General features: G+C 39.2%; 1 protein-coding gene across 2 annotated transcripts in view; it reads right to left on the reverse strand.

Annotated features, from left to right (window-relative positions):
* The window catches only part of SENP6 (SUMO specific peptidase 6), an 80,103-nt gene extending 53,256 nt beyond the window's left edge, over positions 1 to 26,847 (reverse strand). For both annotated transcript variants that reach the window (XM_068403869.1, XM_068403860.1), the window contains exons 1-2: positions 26,624 to 26,847; positions 4,256 to 4,349 (exon numbers count right to left, since the gene is read on the reverse strand). In XM_068403869.1, coding sequence (XP_068259970.1) covers positions 4,256 to 4,349; positions 26,624 to 26,675 — 146 coding nt within the window. In that variant the 5' untranslated portion in view covers positions 26,676 to 26,847. The remainder of the gene's footprint in view (positions 1 to 4,255; positions 4,350 to 26,623) is intronic.
* Positions 26,848 to 27,141: the final 294 nt, after the last annotated feature.

The following is a 27,141-nucleotide window of genomic DNA, read 5'->3' on the forward strand; positions in this document are numbered from 1 at the left end:
AATGAAAGTTAAGCCTTCACTAAAATTAAGAAAAAAAAAATAGAAGTAATTTAGGTAAACAGTTCTTTCCAAAGGGGAGTTCATAATTACGCATTCAAACTTAAGACACTGAACAAGAAAAAAAAAATATTCAGCTTATGTAAATCTAAACACCATTTCTTTAATGTTTTAAAACATTAAGAACTGTGCAATAGCTAGTTATATACTTCAGTTTAATAGACCATGTTTTCACTACTATCTACAAGCAATCCAAACTTTTAAACCTCTGTTGATCATTGAGGTTACACTCTAAAGAGCTGCAGGCATGTTTCTATCAACTACTGACTGATCCAGTCACATTTCAAATGTAATTGGAATTTCTTTCTGCAAACTCTTACATATAAAAACAGGAGGCTGACATATTTCCCCTCACAGTGCACCGTGTACATTCTTTATTTGAAACTACATGGTGGTAGGCAGCACATTAAAAAAAGCCCTGAAATCAGAGTCACAAGAGAAGCAGTGGTATTATTCAATTCATGCACAATGCCATCACGTTAAAAATAACCTCAACTAAAACTGTTAAAAACTAAGAACTGAGGCTCTGAACAAAACGTTTTTTATCAATTTGAAGGCTATAGTGCCTTACTAACAGGGTCACATAAGAAGCATAAAACTTCTATGTTAATATGGGGGTTTTTTTTGAGAAAGGAATAAAAAGGAAAAAAGTACTGGAAAAAAGATAAACAGAAATAAATAAAAAAAAAAGTATCATTGCTTTTCCAGTCAGGAATACCAGGGAACAAGCTGTTTATCCCCCTAAATAAAAAGAAAAAAAATTTAAAACTTTTTGAGAGAAAATGTTAAGAAAGGATACCATAGTACATATAAATTAGACCGACCCATTTATTTGTATTCAGTTTTTTGATAAGGCTATTATTGAACAAATCTCAGTGGGAGGCCCAAGTCTGGACTATTAAAAAACCAGTACGACAGCCAAGAGAAAACCAGGCCATCAGTTTACAAAACCACCGTGGGGAATATCAAGACATATTTCAAAAACATTTACCCAGATATTAAAAAGGAAGTAAATGTAAATTACCCAAGACACTTCAAGAACAATCATCTGTGAAACTACAAAGCATCTTATAACATGTTAATTTCAGAAATCAATTTAATTAATATATCACTTTGGCCATTTTTTGCATAAGTCTTCCAACCTTTCATGTCTTCTGCTACATAAGATACACATCATTTTCATCATTTATTCCGGGATGGTCTACACAGGTTTCAGTGTGTTCAACTGACCAACTGGTCCTTTTTTCCTATTGTTCTACATAAATGTTCCTCTCCTGTGTAATCTCCAAGTACAAAGCAAGAAGAGTCTCGTCACCTGCTATCATCTTGATTGCTATCTTAAGTAGATCAAATGTTGTAAATCATCAAAAATGTTACTTTTACTCTTCCAAGTGGACTGAAGATTATCTCCAGGCATTTACTTTGGGATAAGGTACTCGTTGAATCACCATTTTGAATTGCCATAACTCTAGTTCCACACCGAGTATCAACTGTAGCAGCATTTAAAAATGTATACATTGTGTTGGGTCATCATTAATTTTTCCAAATCTTCTTAAGTTTATGAAAGTTCTTTACTCTTTTTGTGTTCATTACTTGACACCTCACCATTATGACACAGCCCATCTAATTCTCCAGATAAGTTAAATGACACACTTCTTTCAAAATAATCTACCTACTCTAAAAATTGCTTTGGTAAGAGGTCATTAGCGACGTATTAGCACTTAGTGCCATGGTCTAGTTGACATGGTGGTGTCAGGGCAATGGTTGGACTCGATGATCCCAAAGGTCTCTTCCAACCTGATTGATTTTGTGATTCTGTATTTTGTGTTCATCTCACTGAGGAAAGATAATCCAAGCAGACATCCAGTATTGACCAACACCATTAGCACAGATCTCATGGGGTAATACAAGAATACAGCCAATCCTTTAAGTGCTGGAATGTTATTCTTGGGCCAGTTCAAAACAAACTTATTGTGTGTCTGCCATTAAGAGGGCAAAAAGCTGTGATAAGGTCAGACACTAAAATGCTAGTTCCTCAACAACAAGCATGAGATGCATTCAGATGCTTGCTTCAGATTTACAGCTTTCTCCACACAGAAATGCAGAAAGTTACAAGCACTGTTAGTAAATACCAGCAGACCGTAGCAAATGAGAATGACATTTTAAAAAAATCACCAGAATACGAACTTATTGCATAGCAGACTCAAAATACTGGGAGGACACAAAGTTTTATGCTAGAACAATTCTATGAACTAAAGCTGCTAATCTTTGCAATGTTCTCCTAAGGGTAAAGGAAATTTAGAAAAAAAAAAAAAGGACAATTCACTGTCAAATCATTTGTTTTCTCAAGATTCCCTTATATCAGTATTTTGTTATACAAAGTAATAACATATCAGAAAAGCAAAATACACAAATTATTTCAAAATGCTCAAAGCTTACACTGCCATTAAGACACAAAAAAACCCCAAACACACAGGTGTTACCAAAAGTAAATACGTGGGTAGCTTAAAATATATAGCTGTTTGGAGGGAGTGAGAAGTTGCCTGGAATGGTATCAGAGGATGGGTAAGCAAAAAAAGGCAGGATCTCCAGTTTAAATCAATTTTCAACTAGTCTTTTATCTAATACTTTCAGATAAGGTTCTGCATAATTCACAGGTATGAAAACGAATTACTGATGTGAGTAGGTAATAAAATTTCAATACTGGTTATGGGAAAACTGTTTATCATACAGAATATTTGAAAGGAAGGAAAAATCACTCAGAAATACCATCTTAAAATCAGATACAATTAGAATAAAACAGATGTTCCATAATCAGTTTTTCAATCTTTTTAGCATCACTACACTATACATATCTCATTTGGTGTTCCTAAGACGGAAAACAGCAGTAAATTACTAGTAGAAAAAAAGCTGCTATGCTTACAAATGTGAATTACTTTTATTTCTGAAGACAAGTAAAATGCAGATACTAACTGTATTGTATGTACTGCCACTCCACTTAAAACATATTACTGTGCACCAGAAATGGATGTAAAATTGCTAAGGAAAAAAGCAAGCTTAATCCTATAAAACTAAAATGCCCTTAGTTTGAGAACCTTTTAAAAAGCAGTTCTAACTTCTGATACACTTCTGTTTTGACAAAAGCTCTTAATGCTTACCTAACACTTCAGTGAACTCCTGAACTAATTTTTTAATGACTAAAACATCACATTTCTGAATGTTTTTGTAAGATTACAGCACAGCCGACTGCTGCAGCCTAATTGGTTATGTGTCTACTTTCCTATCTCCCTTCCAACACACAATATTTGGCAGAATATTACCTATTAAAAATGCGACTCCATGGTGGTCTGTTTAGACTATTAGAGAGGTCAAGATACAAATTCATATAAGAATTATTTTTGTACTTAACTGCAGGATTCAGTTTCTCCTTAGTAGAGCACCATAGCATCCTTTTTAAATTTGCAAGTCCTACTCTTCAAATAACTAAGAACAACAAATAAACCTAACATGCATTCTTCATGCACAAAACTCGTTGTTCTTTTAACAATTCATTAGTCTCTTTGAAAATAAATACATTAATATCAAGAAAACATATTAATAACACTCGAATATCACAAGGACCAAGTACGTATTCAAACTACACACATAAGGGTTTAAGTTTTAGTCAAAATCCAATCACACTAATTAAAGAAATAAATGATGAGGGAACAAAACCAGCTTTAACTCTACTCCGTGAGAAAAGCACAAGGGAGAAAAATCTACAGTCTTTTAAACTCAGTTGAACGGGCTACAGCTACTGAAGTACTTTAATCATAACTGAAATACTGACTAGCATCACCACTAAAAGGAAAAGTTAAAGCTGCTTGGATACCTTACCTTTCCGTTTCCTTACTTTTCATGTTAACATATTTCTTGTTTGTGTTCCTTAGATTTACACAGTAGCTTCAAAAACAATTGCAACACTTTTGAAAGGTACTATGCCCTATGTTGGAAGCAGTATGTTCACAAATAAATTTACATTAAATTTTTATATACATTTTATATGGCAATCTATTTAAAATAATAACTTCTTTGAAATAATTGTTCTTAATCACTGAAATTTTTAAGATATATTTTTTCTTATTAATAAATTACAAAAAAGTATATATTTACAAATAGGCACTTATACTTTCAATAGCCTAGATAAAAGCATCCTTACTCTTTCTCTGCATCTCCTTCACTTTCTTCTGCATGATCAAAGCTCCAATTATTTTTAAAACCTCCATCTCTCTTGGACTGTGATCTATCCAAAGCTGAAATGAGAACAAGTTAAGGTAAGTCTTGATTTCACTCTGAGTTATTAATCAACACAAACTAGAGGAGTAAACCAGATGCATATATTTTCCCCAAGTATTTATTTTGTTTATGTCAATGTTTAACTATCATTTGACAAAATAAGTTTATCAATGCAGCAGTGACTCATTTTCCTAAATAAATACAAGTTATTATCTGTCAACAACTTGATTACTAACGCAAGAAGTTAGCAAGCTATTAAAAATTACAACATGAGGTAGTTCTACAAGGATTTCAACTGTTTTACTGACACCTGTAAATTTAAGGGCTCCTTCTCTGATGTGAACTATATGCTACACACAGATATGCTACTACCCAAAATGTATTATTTAAATGTCTAATACCCAAGCACATATTTAATTTTTCCATATAAAAGCAACAGTTCTGAACTGCCCCAAGTACAATTTCAACATAATACTCTCTTTTTTAATGCAACATCTAACAATGACTTGAATTAAGATCTGATGCTAATTGACATTTCAGTGTTAGCATCAACTAAGTAAAAACCTGAACTTCCTCAGAACAGTCACACTCCATCAAATTTCAGATTTATCTACTGCAATATCCAACAGTATGGAGATTTTCACATAATATGATGGCATGGGGGTATTCTCAAGTGAAGGAGGTCCAGAGCATGGAGTCAGCACTCACTGAGGCAAGGCACTGTTCACCCCGGGCCCTAATTATTGCAACTAAGAGCTGTCTCACACAAATTCTGTATGACAAACTATGCAGCAGCTTTGATTTTGGTATAATTTAAATGTATCTTTTCTTACTGTTTTTTCTTTACATAGTTGGAAATGCATTTAGAAATAATGAATGCAACTCCGTGTTTTGATAGAAAAGAAAAAAATCACAATCAAGTATTAACAGTGCACACAGAACTATTTACTGCATATTCAACCTCCGCTTCCAGCTACTTGCATCTACCAACGACTTCCTGAGCCATGGCTGATATTTTTGTTTACCAGCCATTGCTAGCCTTTTTCTCCTCCTCACTTGCTTTTTAATCAACCCTACATTATAGAATCAACAGCATCGTGCAGCAGATAGTGCCTCAGCTTAATTACACATTATGTGAGTAAGTATCTATCTTCTTTTGTTTGTCCTGATTCAATCTGGCATCTTTTGCTCCTGCTTAGTACTCCGCTCCTTCAATTCTTGTACTTTGGAAGATAGTAATAGGTAATCCTTCCCTATTCACTCATGATTGCATACATCTCTGTTGTGTTCTTTCATGGTCATCCTTTTCCCAGGCAGAAAAACGAAAAAAAAGAAGTCTTTTTAATTTTTCCTCATATAAAAGCTGTTTCGTGCCTTTAAATCACTCTCAATGCTTCTCTCTGAATCTCTTCTAGTCTACTATACCCCTTTTGAGATGAGGATACCAACACTATGAGGAATATTCAAGATGCATAGGTGCCGTGTATTTCTACAGAAGCAGCACGATGTTTCTGTTTTGTTCTTTACTCCTTTCCTAATAAATCTTAACACTGGATTTGCTGTTTTCACTGCTATGGAGAACTGCATTGATCTTTGTGTACTAGATAATTTAATCTTTCACTCGTGGTTGGTAAGAACCAGTTAAGAGCCAAACATTGTTCACAAAACTTCTCCTCTTTATTTCTCATTCACTTAGATTACTTGCCATCTACCTACACTGAATTTCATATACAATTTTAACACACATAACCCAAAACCTGAGCATCTGCAATTTTCTTTAAACAGCCAGCCATTACACTAACCCAAGTTTGCAACATCTACAAACTTTGTCACCTCACTATCAAACCCTTTTCCTTGTATCTGTGCACCAATGTTAACACAGAACACCTTGTGGAATTCAGCTGGTTACTCTTATTAACAAAATGAACCATTTTTGCCCTCTCTTTCCATCTGTTGCCAGTTGTTCCCTATAAAACTTTCCATTTTGTCCACAGGCAACTTAGACTCTCCAAAAGCCTTTGGCAGAGGACTTTACAGAGGGAATGATTAAATTAATTCTGGTCTTCATTATCATTTCTACGAATTTGGGTTGTATGGTCACAAAGCTCTTCGACATCAAGTTCCTCAAATACCTCCATTGCCCTTTTAAAAAGCTGGTATCATACTAGCTACCTTCTTTACCTCTAGAAGACAATGCTAACCAACAAGTAACACGCTACAGTCATTAGCTCCTTTAGCCCTGAGTTCCTCTTACAACACTTGCATGAACGCCATTTGATCCTGCTGCCTGGTTCATTGTTTGCTTAATCTACTGCAATTTCTTCCACTGATGTTTCGTTTTGAGTCATATACTCTATCACATTCCTTCTTAAGAAATGTTCTGGCATAAAGACCTCTATAAGTGTTGCCAAAGTGGGTGCAAGCAATTCCATTTTTTAGCTATGACCTTGTAGTCTCCAAAGCCACCTTTTACAATTCGGTTGTCAAAATTTTTTTTTGCCTGCCTCCTTAGAATTACAGGTTTAATCCACCAGCTTTTTTACTATTCTCTATTTTCTTCATTCGGACAAAACTTCATACTCAGGAAGGATGATATTTTACTTCAGACATCTCCCCTTACCCTGCTGTTTAGCCATGCCAACATTTTGGAAGGCCTTTTGAAGTCTATTTAAATAAGCAGCATGCATGTGCTGTAAGTCTCCAATATGGTGTCTTTAAATAACTCCTAAGCTGTCTGCAAATATTTTACAGTCTGGCTGCATCTTTTAGTTTCTTTTCAGAGAGTTTCTTAAGATTTTCTGTAGTCCTTTTTTTGAATTAAGCATTTCTGTATCATCAGATGGGTTTCCTTCAGATTTAGAAATTCAGCATCCTTACAGAACGTTATGTACTTCATGAACACCTTGAAAGGTTCCCCAACAACACTCACTATATGCTGCAGAACAAGTACATCCAAGAGTCCCAATTCCACATGAAAGGGAATTACTGAAGCACACTGCCACCTGTTTTAGTGCACGTTTTCCTCTAGAAGGAGAGCTGGAAGGTAGTGTTTCACCAAGACTTCCCTCAGCATCTGTGTCTGCTATCCCTGCAGCTTTTAAGAGTTTCTCTTAACAGGTTACAATAGTCATCAACCTGGTCAAGTAACTGGTAATGTAATTCCAATGTCACATTTTTTACGTAGTCCTTGAATCTATCTGGATTTCATACAACTTTTGGAGCCATTTAAGTCTGATCTGACTTGAACATTTTGTGGAACATAAAGTACTTCTTCAATCAACACAATCCATTCTCCACCTGTCCCCCTTTAGTCTCAATTTGTCATAATGTCCCTCTAATTATTTTCCTTCTATCTAATTTCAAATAAGTTAACTCTGTCAGTTTCCAGTTCTCCCATTTCACCTAAAATATTTTTCTAGGTTTCTTCACACAAATGAAGCAAACACTTTTCTTTGTATGGGGTTTCTTTTGGTTCTTTTTCTGTTTAAGTCAGAATATTAATACACTATTTTCTACATCAGTTCCTACCTTAGTTTTACCAGCTTCAGTAGAGGACATAATTTTTTTTATAGTTTTATCCACTGAGCATAAATTACAGCAAACCATGTGCTGCTCTACATGTATCGGCCTCCCCCCACTCTAGGTGCCACAATACTGGTTCTATTTTCATTTTGAGAAAATCTATCCCCACTGCACAGAACCCCCTCTCTGAATAAGGAACTTGCAGATGTTAACCATTTTCCTGCACATTTTTTCTGACATTGCACTGTCCATTTTTGTGGCCCTGCACCTGCTACAGACAATGCTAAGATTTCCATCATGTGCATCAATGCTACCAGCTCTTCTGTTGCATTCTCTACAAGTCTTCAGATATCAAGTTTACCATCTCTGCTCCCAAGAGGCAACCGTCTCACAGATTCTGTCTACTGTCATAAACTCAGCAACCTACTTGTACAATAATCCAGTCCACCGCTACAGACCAGCTCAGTTGTCCATGGAAGAATAGTCTTAGTATCCCAGCTCTGCTCACTCAGCTCTGAATCAATTTCTATTCTCTCTAGCATTCTTGGTCCTACCAAAAAAGGAAATCTAGTATATCATCATTTTAGCCAGACTGTTCACCTGAGTTACTTGATCTGAATAGTCACTTGGGATCTGATTCTATACAGGACTGGATTTTTTTAAAACAGGAGTAACAAGTCATCTGTCACATCAGCTAAGTTTCTAAGTATTTTGTAGTAAGACTTAAATTTGGAGCCTCTATGTTGCAATTTTTACAACGTATACTACCAAGACCATTTTAATCAGCAAGAAACATTCATACTCAGAAGGTGAAAATATTCAAATAAGCATACCTGTCCCTAAGATATTGAGCCAGGAGAAGTCAAATGCTATGCCTCTGCCCAAGAAAGGCAGCACGCTGGAACAGATTTCACTAGCAATGACAAATGATTTTTCCTCCCACTATAAGCTCCCTTTGGTGCTGTTATACCAAGGGAGATTAGCTCTGAGCCCCAGAAACTAGATGGAATTTAAATGGACATCTTAAACAGGTGTACCTAACGTATATTACTGCTTTTTAAAATAATTGTGATCAGTTACATGTCATTTTCAAAAAGCCAATTAAAAAAAAGCTGAAAAAATAATCTGTGGTTTAGTTTTAATTAAAGTTTTCACGGCATTATTAACCACATCCTGAAGCCACCCTTTTAAAAATACTGTCTTTTTGTGTAAAACCCAATTAGCAAATTTTGGATCACAAAACAAAGTATGCCTGTAGGAAGAATGGCAGAAAGCAGATTAATACCTTTAAGTTACTGTGTGTGGACACTGTTTTGTAAACTCCTTTAGCAGGAGTTTCTATCATTCAACAGTGTCATTAAGCAATTCCTAAATGGGAGGAAAAAAGTTCACAGGGAATCTCTGTGAAAAAAGAGCAAAGCTGTGCATTTGCAAAAAAAAAAATACTTTAAAATTCTGCCTGTCTAGAACACTGAAGTGAGGAGTGACATATACAATATTTAGTAAAGTCCTAGTGTCCAACAGAAGGTATCACCTTAGAAGATTTTTTTTGCATGTCTTGTATCCTGTGCTCTAAGGCAAATCATTCCATATGAATCTATATTACAGCTGACCAGAAAAGCATACCTATTTCTTTTTATTGTTTTGTGTATGATGCTGTATTGGGTTTGTGTGGCAAGGCTGGCGGGTGTGGGTTCTGTGAGAAGATGCCAGAAGATGTCCCCATGATGGACAGAGCCAGTTCCAGACAGCTCCAAGATGGACCTGCCGCTGGCCAAAGCTGAGCTCATCAGCGACGGTGGTAGTGCCTCTGTGATAACATATTTAAGAAGGGGAAAAAAATGCTGCACAACAGCTGCCGGAGAAGAGGAGCAAGAATAAGTGAAAGAAACAACTCTGCAGAGACCAATGTCAGTGAAGAAGGAGGGGGAGGAGGAGCTCCAGGCGCCAGAGCAGAGATACCCCTGCAGCCCATGGGGAAGACCATGGTGAGGCAGGCTGTCCCCCTGCAGCCCATGGAGGTCCACGGTGGAGCAGATATCCATCTGCAGCCCATGGAGAACCCCACGCCAAAGCAGGTGTATGTCCCGTCAAGAACTCACACAGGAACAGGCTCCTGGCAGGACCTATGGCCCCATGGAGTGAGGAGCCCACGCTGGAGCAGGTTTGCTGAAAGGACTTTTGTGACCCTGTGGGGGACCCACGCTGGAGCAGTCTGTTCCTGAAGGACTGCACTCTGTGGAAGGGACCCATGCTGGAGCAGTGCGTGAAGAACTGCAGCCCGTGGGAAGGACTCACATTGGAGAAGTTCATGGAGGACTGTCTCCCATGGGAGGGACGCCATGCTGGAGCAGGGGAAGAATGTGAGGAGTCCCTCCCCCTGAGGAAGAAGAAGCTGCAGGAACGACGTGTGATGCACTGACCACAACCCCTGTTCCCTGTCCCCCTGTGCTGCTCGAGGGAGGAGGTAGAAAATTCAGGAATAAAGCTGAGCCTGGGAAGAAGGGAGGGGGAGTGGCAGAGCACCTTGGCGGACACCTGGCATCCAGCCAAGGTCAACCCACCACAGATGCCAGATGCATTTACTGGCCACACGAAGACCAACTTTTCTAGGAAAGCAACTTTTTCAGTATATCACTAGATTGCCAGAACTCACCACCACTCCTGGAATACAGCAGGAGAGACTTTAAGGTTTCTATTACAACACACAGAAGCTTTTACAAGTCTTTCATCTGCTGAGATCACATCTCTTTCTGTGTTTCCAAGAACCACCCTAAATATGAAACCAAAATCAAACAAAGGTTTGGTTCAGGATGAAGGAGTTTTTCCAGGAGGACCTGAACTTTACGTTCTTTTTCCCCAGTTACACTGGTCTGAAAGAAAGAAAGAATAAAAGCTTCATCTCACAAATGCTTAGACCATCACAACTGCAACCAACTTATAAGATACTGCCACATTCACACAAAAAATGCAAATTAATTTAAATGTGCTCAGAATCATTGCCTTCATCCAGACTCATATTTAAGTAAATTAAAAAGAACGCTGCTGACCGTTCTAATCTGTTGTTCATTTAGAGTCATCACATATATTAAGAGGATACAAGTACTCATAAAAATTTGACACAAATATTTTTTAATGGTTTTACTTTCGCTGTTGCTTCATTATCCTTTCAGACAGGTTTCTTCAGGCTTCTATGCAAAACAGCTTTTTATCTTCCAGCTTTGATACCATCAGCTCTACTATGTCAACTGTGTAACCACAGTGAGGTTGCATTTTCACATTCTGAAGCAGTACTACATGAACAGGTTTACACATCCCTCACATTTCCTAAAAGAGGGAGCTTCTTACTCCTGTCCTGCACCCTGCGTACCTCAGCACAGCTGTTTCTCCACTGAAAGCAAACCTGGGGAAGGCAAAGACACCTTGAACAGTGGGTGAAGGGGACGTTATTTTTCATCCATATCAGTTCCATACTATTACAGCACAAGCTGTGACAGAACAGCAGAGGTAAGGGGCATCCAGGAACTGAGATTGTTTTAGGCACTAAGGATACCAAAAAAATCTGCACAGAACCATAACCTAACCTACATTTGTAGGTACAAGATTTAGAGATCTATTGCTTATGAGATGCTTTAACTTTCCTCTCCTTAAACTAGCCACAGATGAAAAAAAACTGTCAAAATCACTTCCAATAACAGGCAGTAATCATAAATCGATAGTGAGATATTACATGAAGCACAGAGTTCAGTAGTAAAGTTCTATGATACCACTGTAACAGATACAAAGTATGGACATTCTTTCACACATGAAGGCAATTTAATTTCCCAGATCGCTAATAAAAAACCCCACCCTTTCAAGAAGGTGATATCAACAGACAATCAATGATAAATACAGAGCATCCACCCCTGGACAAAAAGTTTGCAAAGAACAAGCATTTGTAAGAGGTCTGTAATTCAAAGATGGAAAATCATCTGCATATTCTGATAAACCACTTTTTTTTTTCTTCAGGACTTCCATACACATTGGGTTGCTTACAGTGCAGAATATCATGTAGAATGATTGGACTCAAGAACACAGAACGATAAGTTCTGTGATATGTTTGATCATTTATATGATATATCATTTATATGATATTTCATATATATGAAATGATAAGTTTGATCATTTGCTGAACTGTGTTCAACATTTTCTAAGTATTAACAAGGAGTAACAGAGGAGGATAAAAGGACAACAGAGCTTTAAAGTATGTTAAACATTTTCTTTGTAACGCATTTGAAGGTTTTTCTGGTAAGACAGTGGTGGTAACCACACAATGGACAACTAGTGTTTCTTAACCTTTCCTACTGATTCTTCCAGTAGAGATGTAGATCATTTACATCACCCAAGGATGCTGCCCTTATGATAGCATCAGAAAACAATGCAGAAGTACTTCAAGAGGGCTTCTTTATTTACACCAGCAGCAAAAGGAACGCTAAGGAAAACGTAGGCCCACTGCTCAATGAGACCAGAACCTAGTGACAAAGGACACGAAAAAAACTGAAGAGCTTGATCTTTTTTTTTCGCCCCTCCAGTTTTCGCTGGTAAGTTCTGCCCTCTGACCTCCCAGTTCCCCAACTCTAGCAGCAGAATCTGTGGGAATACAACATCACCCGTTGTCGAGGAAGATATGAATAAGGAACATTTAAGCCAGCTGTACGTGTAGAAGCCCATAGGATCAGATAGGATGCATCTGATGGTGATGAGGAAGCTTGCCAATGTCACTGTTAGGCCACTCTACATTATCTTTGAAAGGCCATGGCCTGAGAGAGGATCCTAATGACTGGAAAAACATCATACCTATCTTCAAGATGGGCAACAAGGATGATGTGGTGAACTACAGGCTAGTCTGCCTCACCTCAACCCCCGATAAGGTTATGGATCAAATCTTCCAGGAATCCATTCCCATCTACATGACAACAAGAAGGTGAAAAGCCAGCATGGATTTACCAAGGGCAATCTGTGCCCAACTAACCCAACTGCATCCTACAGTTAGATGTAGGTAAGAGGAGAGCAGTTGAGTGTTGCAAGGCCTTTGACATGGCCTCCGGAAAGGTCCTTATAGCCCGACTAGAGAGACATGGACTGAATAAGTGAATGAGAAGGTAAGGGGAAAACCAGCTACACCACTGGAGTCAAAGGGTGATGACTACAAGTACAAATCCGGCTGCTGGCATCCCTCAGCGATCAGTACTGTTGAATGTCTTTGTTAATAATCTGGATGCTGGGACCAAGCGCACTCAGCAGTTTGCATATGATACCAAATTGGGGGAAGCAGTTGATACACTGGAAGCCAGGGCTACTATTCAGTGGGACAAGAATCTTAACGAAGTTCAACAAAAGCAAATACAAAGTCCTATATCCGGGACCAAGTAAGTCCAGGCAGCAGCGCAGGCTGGGGGATGACTGGCTAGGAAGCAGCTCTTCAAGAGGACCTGGAGGTCCCAGTAGGCAGTAAATTGAACATGGGTCAGCAGTGCACCCCCACGGCAAGGAAGGTCAACCACATGACATATTAGCAAAAGCGTACCCAGAGTCAAGAAAAGTGACTCTTCCCCTCCATATGAAACTGTAACCGGAGCACTGCATTCAGCTTTGAGCTCTCTGGTATAACAAAGACATTAACACACTAGAGGAAGTTCAGTGATGGGCTGTCAAGATAGGCAGGGGGATTGAGCACGTGACAGATAAGGAGAGGCTAAAAAAGCTGGGTTTATTCAGCCTTAAGAAGCAGGGAGGGGAGACCTTTTTGCTGTCTTCAGCTACCTAATGGGAAGGCAGAGAGAAGATAAAACCAAACTCTCCACAGAGACGCGCAGCAAAAGGACAAGAGGCAACACACACAAGCTGGAACAAAGAAAAGTCCAACGCAATGAAAGAATTTCTTTTTTACTATGAGGGCGCTCAAAAGTGGACCAGGTTGACCTGTGAAGTCATGGAGATTAAACAAAGTCCTGAGCAACCTGCTCTAACCTGGCTTGGTTTGGACAGGAGGTTCCAACCCACATGATTCCAACCAGCAGTCACGTAAAACCAGTGACTACTAGTAGGTACAAAGCATCACCTAAGGCAAATGCACCATCGCCACAAACACTTCCAAAATGAAGTATCTCAGTCACTTTCCTTCTTTTCTCTCTCTGAATAAGTCCGCCACCCACTCAAACTGTCCACACAGGTAAAGTAATTTAAATAATATTAAAACAGGATCCAACAATACAGGGAAAAAAATAAAAATAATTTTTTCCTCTCTAGCATTACAAAAATATATATAATTCTCTACTTGCATTAAGACCTCTCTTGCTAGACTGGAGATATACTAAAAATTCAGAAAGGAAGAAAGTTTCAGTGTTTTTCTAGGAAAGATAAATATAGGAGATAATCTTCCTATTTTCTAGGAAAAATTGGAGGATAAAAGGTTAGGATAGGCTAGGGACAATTTCTGAACTGCGAATTTACTCTCAAAATGTGAAAAAGTATATAAAGCTAACAAGCCATTTCAAGGAAGATAACACTTGACAACAATTCCAGAATACAATTTCTGTGGCAAATCAGCACGTGATGTTAACCACACACGATCTCAAATTCTGAACACTGGAAGAGTTTCATAAGATAAGCAAAACACAGCAGGAAACCTTACATTATGCATCAGATTTGCACACTTCTGATTTTAGACTTAGTTATGCACCACGGGATCCACCTTCATAAAAAAAAGCTAAGTGTTACAACAGAGAACATAGCAGCACTAAACAAACAGCTATCTATTTTTAGAAAGTGCTGAAAGGCAGTTACATACAGAATAAGATTAATAACCTAGCCTAACTACCTGGAAATCAGGCAACCAATGCTTTGAGAAGGTTTCCAGGTCTGCTGAAATAATTGGAACGTCAGGTTGAAATAAATCACTCTATCTACATACCAAAAGAAAGGTTGAAATAAATCACTCTATCTACATACCAAAAGAAAGAAGAAAAAATACGAATTTGTATTATTTAACACTTCTGGATTTATCCTGCGAACTTCCAAAGATTATGTCAGATAGATATTATTCTCTCTATAAAAACATACAGAAATTAAAGTCCAGAAAGGTTCCATGACTTCTACAAGAAAATAACTTGCAAACGTAGGACAGGAGAAGAAACTCTAAAATGTAATTAAAGCAGAAATAAGCAAGACACTTCTTTGATGTTGTCAATTGTTCAAAATTCACCTGAAATGGACAGCAAAAAAGGCACACACAAAGACGACACTCAACAACCAAGAAAACCTCAGTAATTTGGTCAAATGAAAAACGCACATCTCAGAGAAATCTGAGTAGGGAAAGGACGAAAAGAGGATGAAAGAGTTAGTTAAACTCTAAGCTGTGAGAAAAATTTGCATTTGCCTTTCTGTAAAGGCCAAAGGCCTGTTTTTTCCCCTGTTCTTAGTGACACTGGCAAGCTTTCATATCCACATGAGAGAGCAGTCAACTGGATTAGATTGCTGACATGGCTGAAAAGTAATACAGACTAGCTCCACTAACACTTCCCGCCCCCCAGGATTAGTTTTCTGCCAATTTAGTTTCTTCAGCCAACTTGCCATAAAGCCAGAGAAGTGCCAGTGTTGACTCAAGCAAAGCTGTGAGCGTATTGTCTCTGGGAGGAGCAGCAGGACTGTCGCTCTGAGCAGCACAGAGCAGTTGTGTGGTAAATTGCTGGCACAATTACTTGCAGGGCCATACAGTATGGCACCACTAAGAGTTAGAAAATGACCCTGCAAATTCACATACAGTCAAAAATAGAGTAAATCATGTCTGTTTATTAAAAAGAATAGAGAAATGCAACACAAATACAGGCAACTGCCTCCTGCTCACACTAGATACACTATATACTTCAACTCCCTTTGCAATCAGAGATCATCAATGCAGTGAGGCATGATGTAATGCAACTACATCACTGCATTAAAAACACAGAAATCTTTGTAATGGCAGTATTAAACTTCACTAGACCTAACAACAATGAGTTTAAGAAACACTGACAACTGCTAACTAAACCACAGTATGCTAAAATTCACTAAGCGGACTTTATTTTTAAAAAGCTAAAAATAACTTTAACATCCCTGGAAAAACAAACTAATTACTTTACTCAGTAATTACCTGCAAAGGCAGTGAAGATGAGGAGGTGCTATCAATCAATTAACTAATATAACAAAATAACACATGCCAGCTTGCTAATTGCACCCAGTTATGAACCTACTTTTCAAGAAACATCACCCAAAAGACAGCTGAAGCAAAACATCTCACTTTTTAAGAGACCATCCTGCAACTGGAGATGTTTCAGCTACCTTCATCCAAACATGAAGCTCATGCTTACCTTGATCTATCAGTTCTTTCTATCACAGGGCACAGAGTTAAGTCTTTCTTCCAAGTAAGGAGCAGCGCCTTTTCCATCTAACAAAGGCTGTGCTAGCTGACAAAGAACTTCTTTATTACATTAATGATAGATTTTTTTTTTTTTTGTGGTATTCATCAGGTACAGATTCAGCTACAACATATTTGCTTTATGGCAGAACTAGTAATCTCAGTTAAAGGTTTACTGCCCTGCTGTGCCAAGTACATGCAATCATAACAACCTGGACCAGAGTAGTCCAGAAGTTCACTTTTGAAAGTTTATTCCCAATTGTAAAGGATCCTTAAATTGTCTCTTGAGCAGTAAGCCTTGATAGAAACAAAGTCACAATGGACTCTACTAAGTGTTTCTAAAAGAAGTGAGCCTCAGAAATTGCAAAGGCAATTGCAAATGTGAAACCTAACATCTAGTGCATAGTTCAAATTCTCATCTAATGGGCTCTTGAATAATCTTTCTGTTAGACTGTCATATTAAATTCTGTCATCAGCAGGATATTCATATTTTGCTAAATGAGACATAAAAATTGGACACACCAAACAAACACAACATTATATCCTACAACATTAATAAAAATACATCAACAGAATGAATTTTAGTACAAGTGAAATAATTGTATGGCACTGGATAAAAACATTCTCATGAAAATAACAAATATTTTTGCAGCTGTTTCTTACAGACATAAATTTCTAAGATTACATAATATTAATCATGTCATATAGTATTATGTTTTACCACACCAGCAAAATATTATTGCTGTTTATCACTCCTAAAACATTGTTGTGGCAAGTCTTACTAAAAAAAAAAAAAAAACAACAAAAAAACCCAACAACAACAAAAACAAACAAACAAAAAAAAAAAAACAGGGAGACTTTGCTCCAGCTACAGCTTATATGGTCTGAAAACAAACAAACAAAAACCCAGGAAGGCTTCGCAGAGTTTCTGAATCATTGCTGTTCTTTCTTTACAATCATTCAAGATCCAGTCAAGAGAAAGATGTCCCAAATTCAGCGTCTTTCACTCCAAACTATTCTTTCATAGGAATTACTAGGACATGCATTCAAAAATGTTTCCTTGCCTCACGCAGCACTTACAGCACTTGCCCGTTAACAAAAACTTTTTAAAGGCCTGCTGACCAACCTGGGAAGAATAACCACAGCCTGTTAATTTATTCCCTCCAGTCTCCAGCCTTCACTATAAACTTGTTCTGCACAGAAGTTAACCTGTTATTTAAAATAATTGAATTTCCCTGGGCAGAATAAAGCTGCTGTTACACAAAAATATTTAGTCTACAGTTTAAGCTATTATACCTTAACCTGACTTAACAGCTCACTAGAGAGAGATGAAAGGGGGAATGTCCTGCTCCTCTCATGTGCAGTCTGTCTGCTCTCCCCAGTCCAAGCCATCGTCCTGCCTCTCCTGCTTACCCTTCAGTGAGCAAATTCAACAGAGGCTTGGCAAAGCGCCAATCTGGCAAGACAGTACACAGCAAGTTCAAACTCTCTGGCAATAAACTGGTAAGTCTCAGGGGGGGTGGACAGTACAACACATCACAAAGCTGGAATTCGAGGAGGGCAAAGGAGGAAGAGCAGCAGACCTCTTCTCTCCCCCACCTGCAGCAGTGAGCCCTAAGAGCAGCACAGCTGCAACACATAACTCTCTCTAATCAGTTAATAATGTTCTGTTAGTCCCTATGCCCAAACCAGTTAATAATTTTAAGCCTTGCAAAGAGAACCAATAAATAGATGGCATGCAGCTTTACATTCAAAATGGAGCTGCAGCATGATAAGATAAAAGCAGCAACATCACAGTTCACTGCTTTAAGGAATCCATACACCCAATTTTTCATTATCCTGTACAAGACAATAGCATCGCACATTAATCATTTTACTATTCTTTGGACAGTTTATTTTGAAACAATTATTTTCAAGTTTGACATCCATGCTGCAAATTGCTAGCGTACATTAACTACAAGACATCAGTACTCATGCATTTACTACAATCCTTTTAATAACCAATTATCCTCATATACTAGAACATAATTCCTTCCACAGATTATTTAGAAAAAAGTAATTCAAACAGCATTTCCAAAATGCTATTTCTTTAACTCACAGCAGACATTACACCATAAATAAAAACAAAACAAATTCTCAAATTTATTTGCTCTTAATCATTTCTGTTAGCTACAGTACCCAAATAACCATTAGCCATTCTGTATTCTGATTTATACTAGACTGTAATTCAGAGACTGAATTCGATTTGGCACAATCCCCAATTCTGTGCAGGGAGACTACACCATACAAGAAAATTAAAGAAGTTTTCAGTACTTTTACAACATCCTATTGAAAGTACTCAAAAGGCATCTCACAAATGTGTCTATGTACTAATGAACTACTAAGCTCTACTTATAACGGTAGTAGTTCTCAAGAAAAGCTTCCAACCTAAACATGTCTCACTGAATTAGGCAGTGATTTAATGATTAAAAATACAGCATTTGATTTTGATCCATTATTTAAGAACTGGTTATTTTTTCCACATTCCGTAAAGGAAATGAAATTTCATGGCCTCAGCAGCATAATAAAAAACACTTTTTATCTTGTATTTGTGAAGGATTGAGGGAAATAAAGATTGCCAGGTAATTCTTTTTGTGTCTTGATATCCATCAATATAGGCTGCTGAGCACCCGCTATGGAAGTGCCATTTACTCCTGTGAACACAACATAAATAAGCAACTGACTTGGCTCACACAAGACACCAACTTTGACTTCACCACAGCTTAAGATCAGCTTCACCTAAAAATATTACACATCCTAAGCTGTTGAACACAGTAAGAGGAAGTTTAAGAACACATGCTTTTAAAAATTAAATGCGTAAGATAATTCTATATAACAAATTAGGCTTAATTCTCTATAACAAATAAAAATAGTAATATTTTTATTAGTGCTTTAATTTTCTATATAACAAATAAAAATAGTAATATTTTTACCAGGTCTTTAATTTTCTTAATTTTAAGCAAGAAGTAATCAAGTACAGAGTATCAGACAGATTTCAACCTATGTAAGAATACGCCTACCTTAAAAAAAACCCTCCAAATTGAAAACAAATAGGTGCTAAAACATGGGCCAAAAAAAGGAACTTTCCAAATCTGCTTCCCCCCGCCCCCAATGGAAGTGCCTTTTAAAAAAAACAAGTTAAAATAATTAGATTTGCCCTTTTTCCCCAAAAAAGAATTTGTTCACTGTATTTCTACAGCCTCCCCCATCACAACAGCTCCATTTTTGTTTATCTTGTTTTCTCAGCCTCCTGCAGTATCTTAGGCTATCCTGTACACTCTTCCACTCCTTTCTGCAACACGCACACACAGATGGAGGCATACACTGTCCTGTGTATTGAGTCCTCCAGCTGCCCTAACCCCTGGCTGCTCAGCCAGTAAATGCAGTAACATCAGCTAGCAGCAAACCGAACCATGCTGAGGCAACACTGAAACCGTCGCTTTAGGGACACTAATTTTTACTTCTGTTTTATGGAAGTGGGCAAGTCTGACAAAATTTCTAGCTATTTAGGTGGAACAGCTCATTTTGGATGCCATCTCTAAGCATGTGGAGGAAAAGGTTATCAGGAGCAGTCAGCACGAATCCACCAAGGGGAAGTCATGTTTGACCAACCTGGTGGCCTTCTATGAGGACATGACTGGCTGGGTTGATGAGGGGAGAGCAGTGGATGTTGTCTACCTTGACGTCAGCAAGGCTTTTGACACTGTCTCCCATAACATCCTCATAGGAAAGCTCAGAAAGTATGGGTTAGATGAGTGGACTGTGAGGTAGATTGAGAACTGGCTGAACGACAGAGCACAGAGGGCTGTGGTCAGCAGTGCTGAGTCTAGTTGGAGGCCTGTAGCTAGTGGTGTTCCCCAGGGGTCAGTACTGGGTCCAGTCCTGTTTAACTTATTCACCAATGACCTGGACGAAGGGACTGGATGTACCCTCAGCAAGTTTGCTGATGACACGAAACCAGGAAGAGTGGCCGATACACCAGAAGGCTGTGCTGCCATTCAGCGAGACCTGGACAGGCTGGAGAGTTGGGCGGCGAGGAACCTAATGAAGTTCAACAAAGGCAAGTGTAGAGTCCTGCCCTACGGAGGAATAACCCCATGTACCTTTACAGGTTGGGGGCTGATCTACTGGAGAGCAGCTCTGCAGAGAAGGACCTGGGTGTTCTGGTGGACAAGTTCACCATGAGCCAGCAGTGTGCCCTTGTGGCCAGGAAGGCCAATGGTATCCTGGGGTGCATTAGGCAGAGCGCAGCCAGCAGGTCGAGGAGGCTATCCTCCCCCTCTACACTGCCCTAGTGAGGCCACACCTGGAGTACTGTGTGCAGTTCTGGGACCCCCAGTTCAAGAAAGACAAGGAACTAGTGGAGAGAGTCCAGCGGAGGGCTACAAAGATGATCAGAGGACTGGAGCATCTCTCCTACAAGGAGAGGCTGAGAGAGCTGGGTCTGTTTAGCCCAGAGAAATGAAGACTGAGGGGGCATATTATCAATACTTACGAATACCTTAAGGGTGGGTGTCAAAAAGATGGGGCCAGACTCTTCTCAGTGGTGCCCAGTGACAGGACAAGGGGCAACTGGCACAAATTGAAACACAGGAAGTTCCACCTGAATATGAGGAAAAACTTCTTCACTTTGACGGTGACAGAGCACTGGAACAGGCTGTCCAGGGAAGTTGTGGAGTCTCCTTCTCTAGAGATATTCAAAACTCGCCTGGACGTGACCCTGTGCAACCTGCTCTAGGTGAACCTGCTTTAGCAGGGGGTTGGACTAGATGATCTCCAGAGGTCCCTTCCAACCCTTACCATTCTGTGATCCTATGATTTACCTGTGAGACCTCCACTCCTCTGCAAACAAAAGGGTTTAATAGCTATTAGTGGGAAGGGAGAATTCAAAGTTATAAGAGATGACTCAAAAATCCCTCATATTCTTATAAAGTAATATTTAAAAGTGGCAAGTTTGGTGATTAGTCTCACATTACAGAACCTGCTACAACACAAAACACCTTGACACCCCTCAGTTATCTCAATTAAAAGACACAGCTAAAACACTATAGAAAAGGTGAAGTCTAATACTGCACTGAAATCCATGCATAGTCTTCCAGAAACAACAGTAATAAAAGCCAAAGTTGTTGTTGAAACCATTATTAATAAATAATTCATTATGTTTTATCCTTGTACATAAAACAAGAAGCAAAAGACTACAATATCCAAATAGGCTCATCATAAAAGTATCTGTGCAAGCAAGACATTTGCAAATGTTGGTTTATGCTTGCTATCAAGCCACATACTGATGTTATTACTTAGGTTATTACTATTACTTTTGTATTTATACTTATATAAAGAAGAGTGTAAGGATCTCTTTTAGAAACATTCTCAATTTAATTTTTTTTTTGGCCACTAAAAACCAGAATAATTTCTGTACTTTTTCTGAGGAAAGAGTAGTGGTTTCCTACCAAATCCAAGAGCCAGAAAGTAATGGATGAGGCATCTCACACAAGATAGTTACTGTTACACCTGAAGCTTCTATGTCCTACTTTGTGCAAAATTATTATAGCAGCAGCTGCTTAGGAAAAAATACCAAATAGTAAATGACCCCATAATGAAAACCAGAAAATTGGACAAGCCTTGGCTCCTAGAATCCTAGGTCTCAAAATTAAAAAGAAGGTGATGATGTGGAAGAGGACTTGGACACAGGCTATTATTTTAGAATGGGCTACCAAGCATATTACAACATATGTTATATAGCATTAATAGATAAATGAAGTTTATTTTTAGTATCTTTCTACATGTTTTAAGAAGCAGCCTGTCTTTCTTAATATTTCATGCCACCCATCACCCAAGTTACATTGGCATATACAAAAAATAAGACAGTAAGAAGACAGTTTCAATTTGACTTTGCTGAGAAATAGTTCTCAACAAGTGGGTTTCACTCCTAGAAAATGTTCTGCATTGAAGTCAACGAGAAGGCTTCTTATTCTTAAAACCACTGGAAAGACCAGCTGAACAAAGGTCTGAGAAGACACATAAGCAGTGTTGGAAAGAAATTCTGACTGGGTCAGAGGACTGGGAGACATAAGCAAGCCATGGAAGAGTCATGAATTTACCACTTTCAGACAGAAAACTACTCTCAAGAAAAAACAAAAGAAAAACACAGAACATGTCTGGACATTGATGGGACAGATGCAAACCAGAGAAGAATTCAACAGCATAAAGCAAGAGTTTGGATTATGATAAAGACACAGAAGGTGAATGATACCTGAAACATCCCTTCTCCTCATTTTCAAGCTAATACTTATCTCCACTAGGTCATAAACAAAGCATCAGAGACTGTTTCACAGACAATTACAACCATTAATAATTAAATTTCACTGTCAAGAGAAAAATAAAGAGAAGACTCATAGCAGGTAGAAAATTTTCAAGTGTTCTATCTGAATATAAACTCCACTCTGCTCTACTCAATTGTATTGCTCCTGTCAGAGATTTCTCAATATGACTGAAAGAAAAAAAAGCAAGAAAGGCTGACCACCACTTCAAATGGCAACTCTATGTCCATACATTAATATACAAATGCTGTGAGTTTCCGTACCACTGCAGAAGCGCAGCTACCTTTAATAAAATACACAAGTCTATAACCCTTGCTTTGGTGAAGACAATTCTTTACATCTGAGCTGACTAAAAAACAAAGCAGTCTTCTAGAGTCCTCTGGCAGACAACTACAAAGTTCCTTCTGCTGCTGCTAATAGGTAGTCCACATAGTTTTCTCTATTGTTATTAGGAAACCTGTAGCCAAGAAAATGGAACGAAAATTGAGCAATCCTGTCATGATTGCACTGAAATCTCTCAGCAGCTCTGAAGGTAACATTCCTTAGAAAGGAGGTCCTCAAAAAGAAACTTCAATATTGGTTCTCAGTATCACTACTGTAACCATCAGAAGACTGAAAAAAGAAAACAGGAAGGAATAAAATGTTTCTCCTTTCTTCTGGAAAATACATGCATTTTGGTACACTTTAAAGTTTTCCTGTTGTCTGCTGCACAAACATAGGGAAAGTTTCAATTTAAGGCTGGAAAAGAAAAATTACAATCTCCTTGCAACTCAGTAATACCCAAGAGGCAGAATATAGCAAGAGTTCCCACAATTTTTGTCAAGGGGGTAATGATGAATAGTACTCTCCATTCCTACATGTTGAACATCCCCCTATTTTAAATCCAAACAGATCTGCCTATCATTGCTTTATATTTTTTAGATGTGACTACCAAGTGAAAAACACAGGAGTTCCTGCAGATGGAAATCTCTAATCACTAAATTTCTAGTCCTCCAAATCAGGAAAGAATTCCCATACAACGGGGCTACTTTGTTCGTGTGAATTTCTGCATATTCTGCCCATAACTTTGAAACCTTACTGTACAAAAGTAAATCTACAAAACGAGGGAAAAGTTTTACTAATTCTACTCGCAAACTAGTGTAAATAACAAAAATAAGGTACTTTCCACACTTCTGAATTCTAACAGTCCTGACATTTCAAAAAAAGTAAACATGCAGGTCATGTATATCAATGTATATGATGTATACCAACTATGAGCACTGCTCCAGAATGATAACAAATGAAGCTTTAAAAGGAGTCAAACATTAGAGTTCTAGAGATCTTTTTCACGTTTTCCATAAAACAGTCTATACAACACAGCATAAAAAATGATGACATATAGATACGCAAAACTGGACAAAACCCATGTACTAGCATGAATCACTGTGTTCAAGAATGGCATTACCAGAAAGGCAACAGATAAATCACTCAAGGAACACCCTTCCAGAAAGACCATTTTGTTTTTATTGGAAAATAAAATAATAAAAATATTAAAAGGAGGCCCTTTAACAGCAGAATGACAGCCATATTTCTTCATAGTAACATCTGTTACACTAAATGAGAGAAGAGCAGTATCTTACTGGACATGTGGAATCAAAACCAAAATTCTGAACAACTATCAAAAGCAATTAATTTAAAGAGCACAGTTTCCATTAGACTGAGTTCAATTAACGATAAACCTTACATCCATTTGGCACATAATTAATTTGTTTTGCACATTAATGCCAGGGATGGACATAGGAGTCCTCCCCCTCCTCTCTAGCAGCCTTTAATAGAAAACTTCCAAAAACATCAAGTAAACAACTTTTGATTGTTGCTTACACAGACTTCAACAGAGTCCATGAACTATACACACTCAGATTAGTTACACATATAACTCTAGGCTCATGTATTAATCATCATCTTATAATAGAAGTTGCCATATTTCCTACTCTATACACTTTTATCCTGATTTTTGTCCCTATTATACTTGTTTCACAAGTCTGGCACTCTTGTGCTTTTCCAGCCTTTGGATAATGGTTCTAACATCATTAGGTTGATCTAATGTGCTGCTGTACACTTTCAGATTACTGATTACCAAAAAACCCACATATACATATATATTCTATGCCTTTACTTTTTCCTATAAAGCCAACATCCCTAATAAGAACCTCTCAAATAATGTCTGAAAGCCTTCTTTTTCCTTTGCTTCAAATCATTGATAAAAGTTTATCAGCTCTTACTAGGTCTGCTATAGTACTATCATCCCATTTGTACTCGGGCCACCCTCAGAAATTTTTGTCACCACCATTCACATTAGGTTTCCTTCACACATGCATGCACACTTGCACACTCTTGGGGTTTCTATCATATCATCAGTTCTAAAATTAACATGTCCCCAAATAATGAGGAAACACAAAACCAGCTGATAACTCAGTTCACCAATCCTGGAATACTGAAGCTGCAAATGGGGATGCTATCCACTGTCATGTTGGTCCTGCTGTTGGAAACAGATCTCATATGAAAAAAACGTGTGGATGTTGCATGTGAAATCTGTCTTTTCTTAGCCACCTCTCCAACAGCAAGTAGCCAAGGTGCACACAAAAGACAGTGACTAGTCATCACCCTGACACTTTTAGATATCTGCGCCAACCTCACTATATTCTGTGGAGAGAGTTCAGGAAAAAATGGGGTGTCTGCATTTCACGACCAAACACTTAAAAGATAGAAGGGAGGTAAGTAACATGACAGCTGTTATTAACCAGAAAGAGTTTCTGAACATCAGAATTTCAGATTAATTATTCAAAACAACAAGCTGTATTTTGTTCACACAGTACTTCTATTCCAGAACATCTAGTAAAAAAAAACAAACCCCAACATCCTGCAGCAAGGGAAAAATCTGCAAGAGGTATGTTCTGCAGAGTATAGGTATTACAAAACCTCCAATGTTAAACTTATCGCTGACTTGAAAAACTCTACTTACTAGGAGTAATTTCTTTCATTAACATACATTTTTCTTCGTTATCATCATGGTAATTTAGCAGAATTTAGCAGACTATTGGCCTGTGTTATCAGGATATGTGCTTATAGCAATTTTGCAAGACTACAATAGCAGATTTTTTTTTTAAATCGGTGAAACCGTAAAGGCTCAACAGTTAAAGATATTCAAATTTTAGAAGACTTTTTGCATTATAATTAAGAGCTTTATGGTGACAAAAAAAAAACACGAAACCCGTACATCAAAAAAAAATTACTCAAGGCTTTATAAACGCTAAAGGTTTCTTTCAGTTGCAGCTGCCAGATTCATTATCATCTTCTTATCACAAATGTAAGAATGATCCCCCTCCCAAAATTAACCTCAGTCCCAAACCTTTAAAGTCGCATTTTAGAAGCAAACGAGACAAATTTTATGGTGGGGCGAAAGGGTACGGGCTAGGCCGGAGCCTGGGAGCAGATTAAAGGCAGGGAAATGCAGCGGGGAGGCGGTACAGCAATCCTCGCTTCCCTCCTCACCTAGCGCTAACCTTGGCCGGCCGCCCACCAGCCCACCGACCCTCCGAGAGGAGATTCCTCCTGCTGCAAAACCGGCCCTGTTGCACCAAGCTCAGGCTGCTCTCAGCGGTCTGCCCCTACAAAGAAAACACTGCACTTCCAAAGCCTCAGAACACTAAAAGAAAGAAAGAAAGAAAAAGAGTATGAAACCAAATCGCCTTCACTAACCCCTCCCTCAAAAGCAGGTTTCTTTTCACCAAATCAAACCACCCCTTACAGCACCCACCCTTCCCCCACCACGAAGCCACCTCTCATTGTCGTCGTCCCCCAAAGGGGACCCATTCCCCCCGCAGATGCACACACACGCCCGCCTCCCCCATTCCCCAATCTGTACCGTGCCCGTTACTGGTTGCCAGAAAGGAAACGCAGCCCATGGGCCACATTCCCCCCCTCTCAGCCATGCACGCACCTTCCAGAAACAAGCTGTCTCTGCAGCCGCCGCCGCCGACGCCACCGGCCATCTTCCTGCTGCCGAGCCTCTCTGCCTCACTCCATCGCCCAGAGAGGCGGCGGGGCCTGGCCCTTCCCCCGGCCTGCGCGCTCCGCCGCCCACCCCCACTGCGGAAGGCTGGGTGACCCGCAGCGGCGGCGGCGCCGGCGAGGCCCGGCCCTCTCCCGCTCCGCGCACACGGCGGCCCGGGCCGCGCTGCCTTCCGGCCGCCGTGCAGGAGGAAGCGGCGGCAGCGCGCCCGCTCCTCCCTCACCGTGTCCGCCACCAGCCGCCCCCCGAGCGGTTGCCAGCGGGGCCTGGCCCAGCAGCCGCTGATGGCGCCCGGTGGGGGAGACGGGCCTGGCCGGGACTGCGCCGGAGGCGGCTCCGAGCACACGAGGAGGATGAGGAAACGGTGCGCGCCGCGCTGCCGCCCCTCTCCTCCATGAATGGCGCGGCGGGGCCTCACCAGCGCTTCCCTGCCGGGACCCCCGGCT

Source organism: Nyctibius grandis, chromosome 1, assembly GCF_013368605.1.
Source record: "Nyctibius grandis isolate bNycGra1 chromosome 1, bNycGra1.pri, whole genome shotgun sequence".
NCBI lineage: Eukaryota > Metazoa > Chordata > Aves > Nyctibiiformes > Nyctibiidae > Nyctibius > Nyctibius grandis.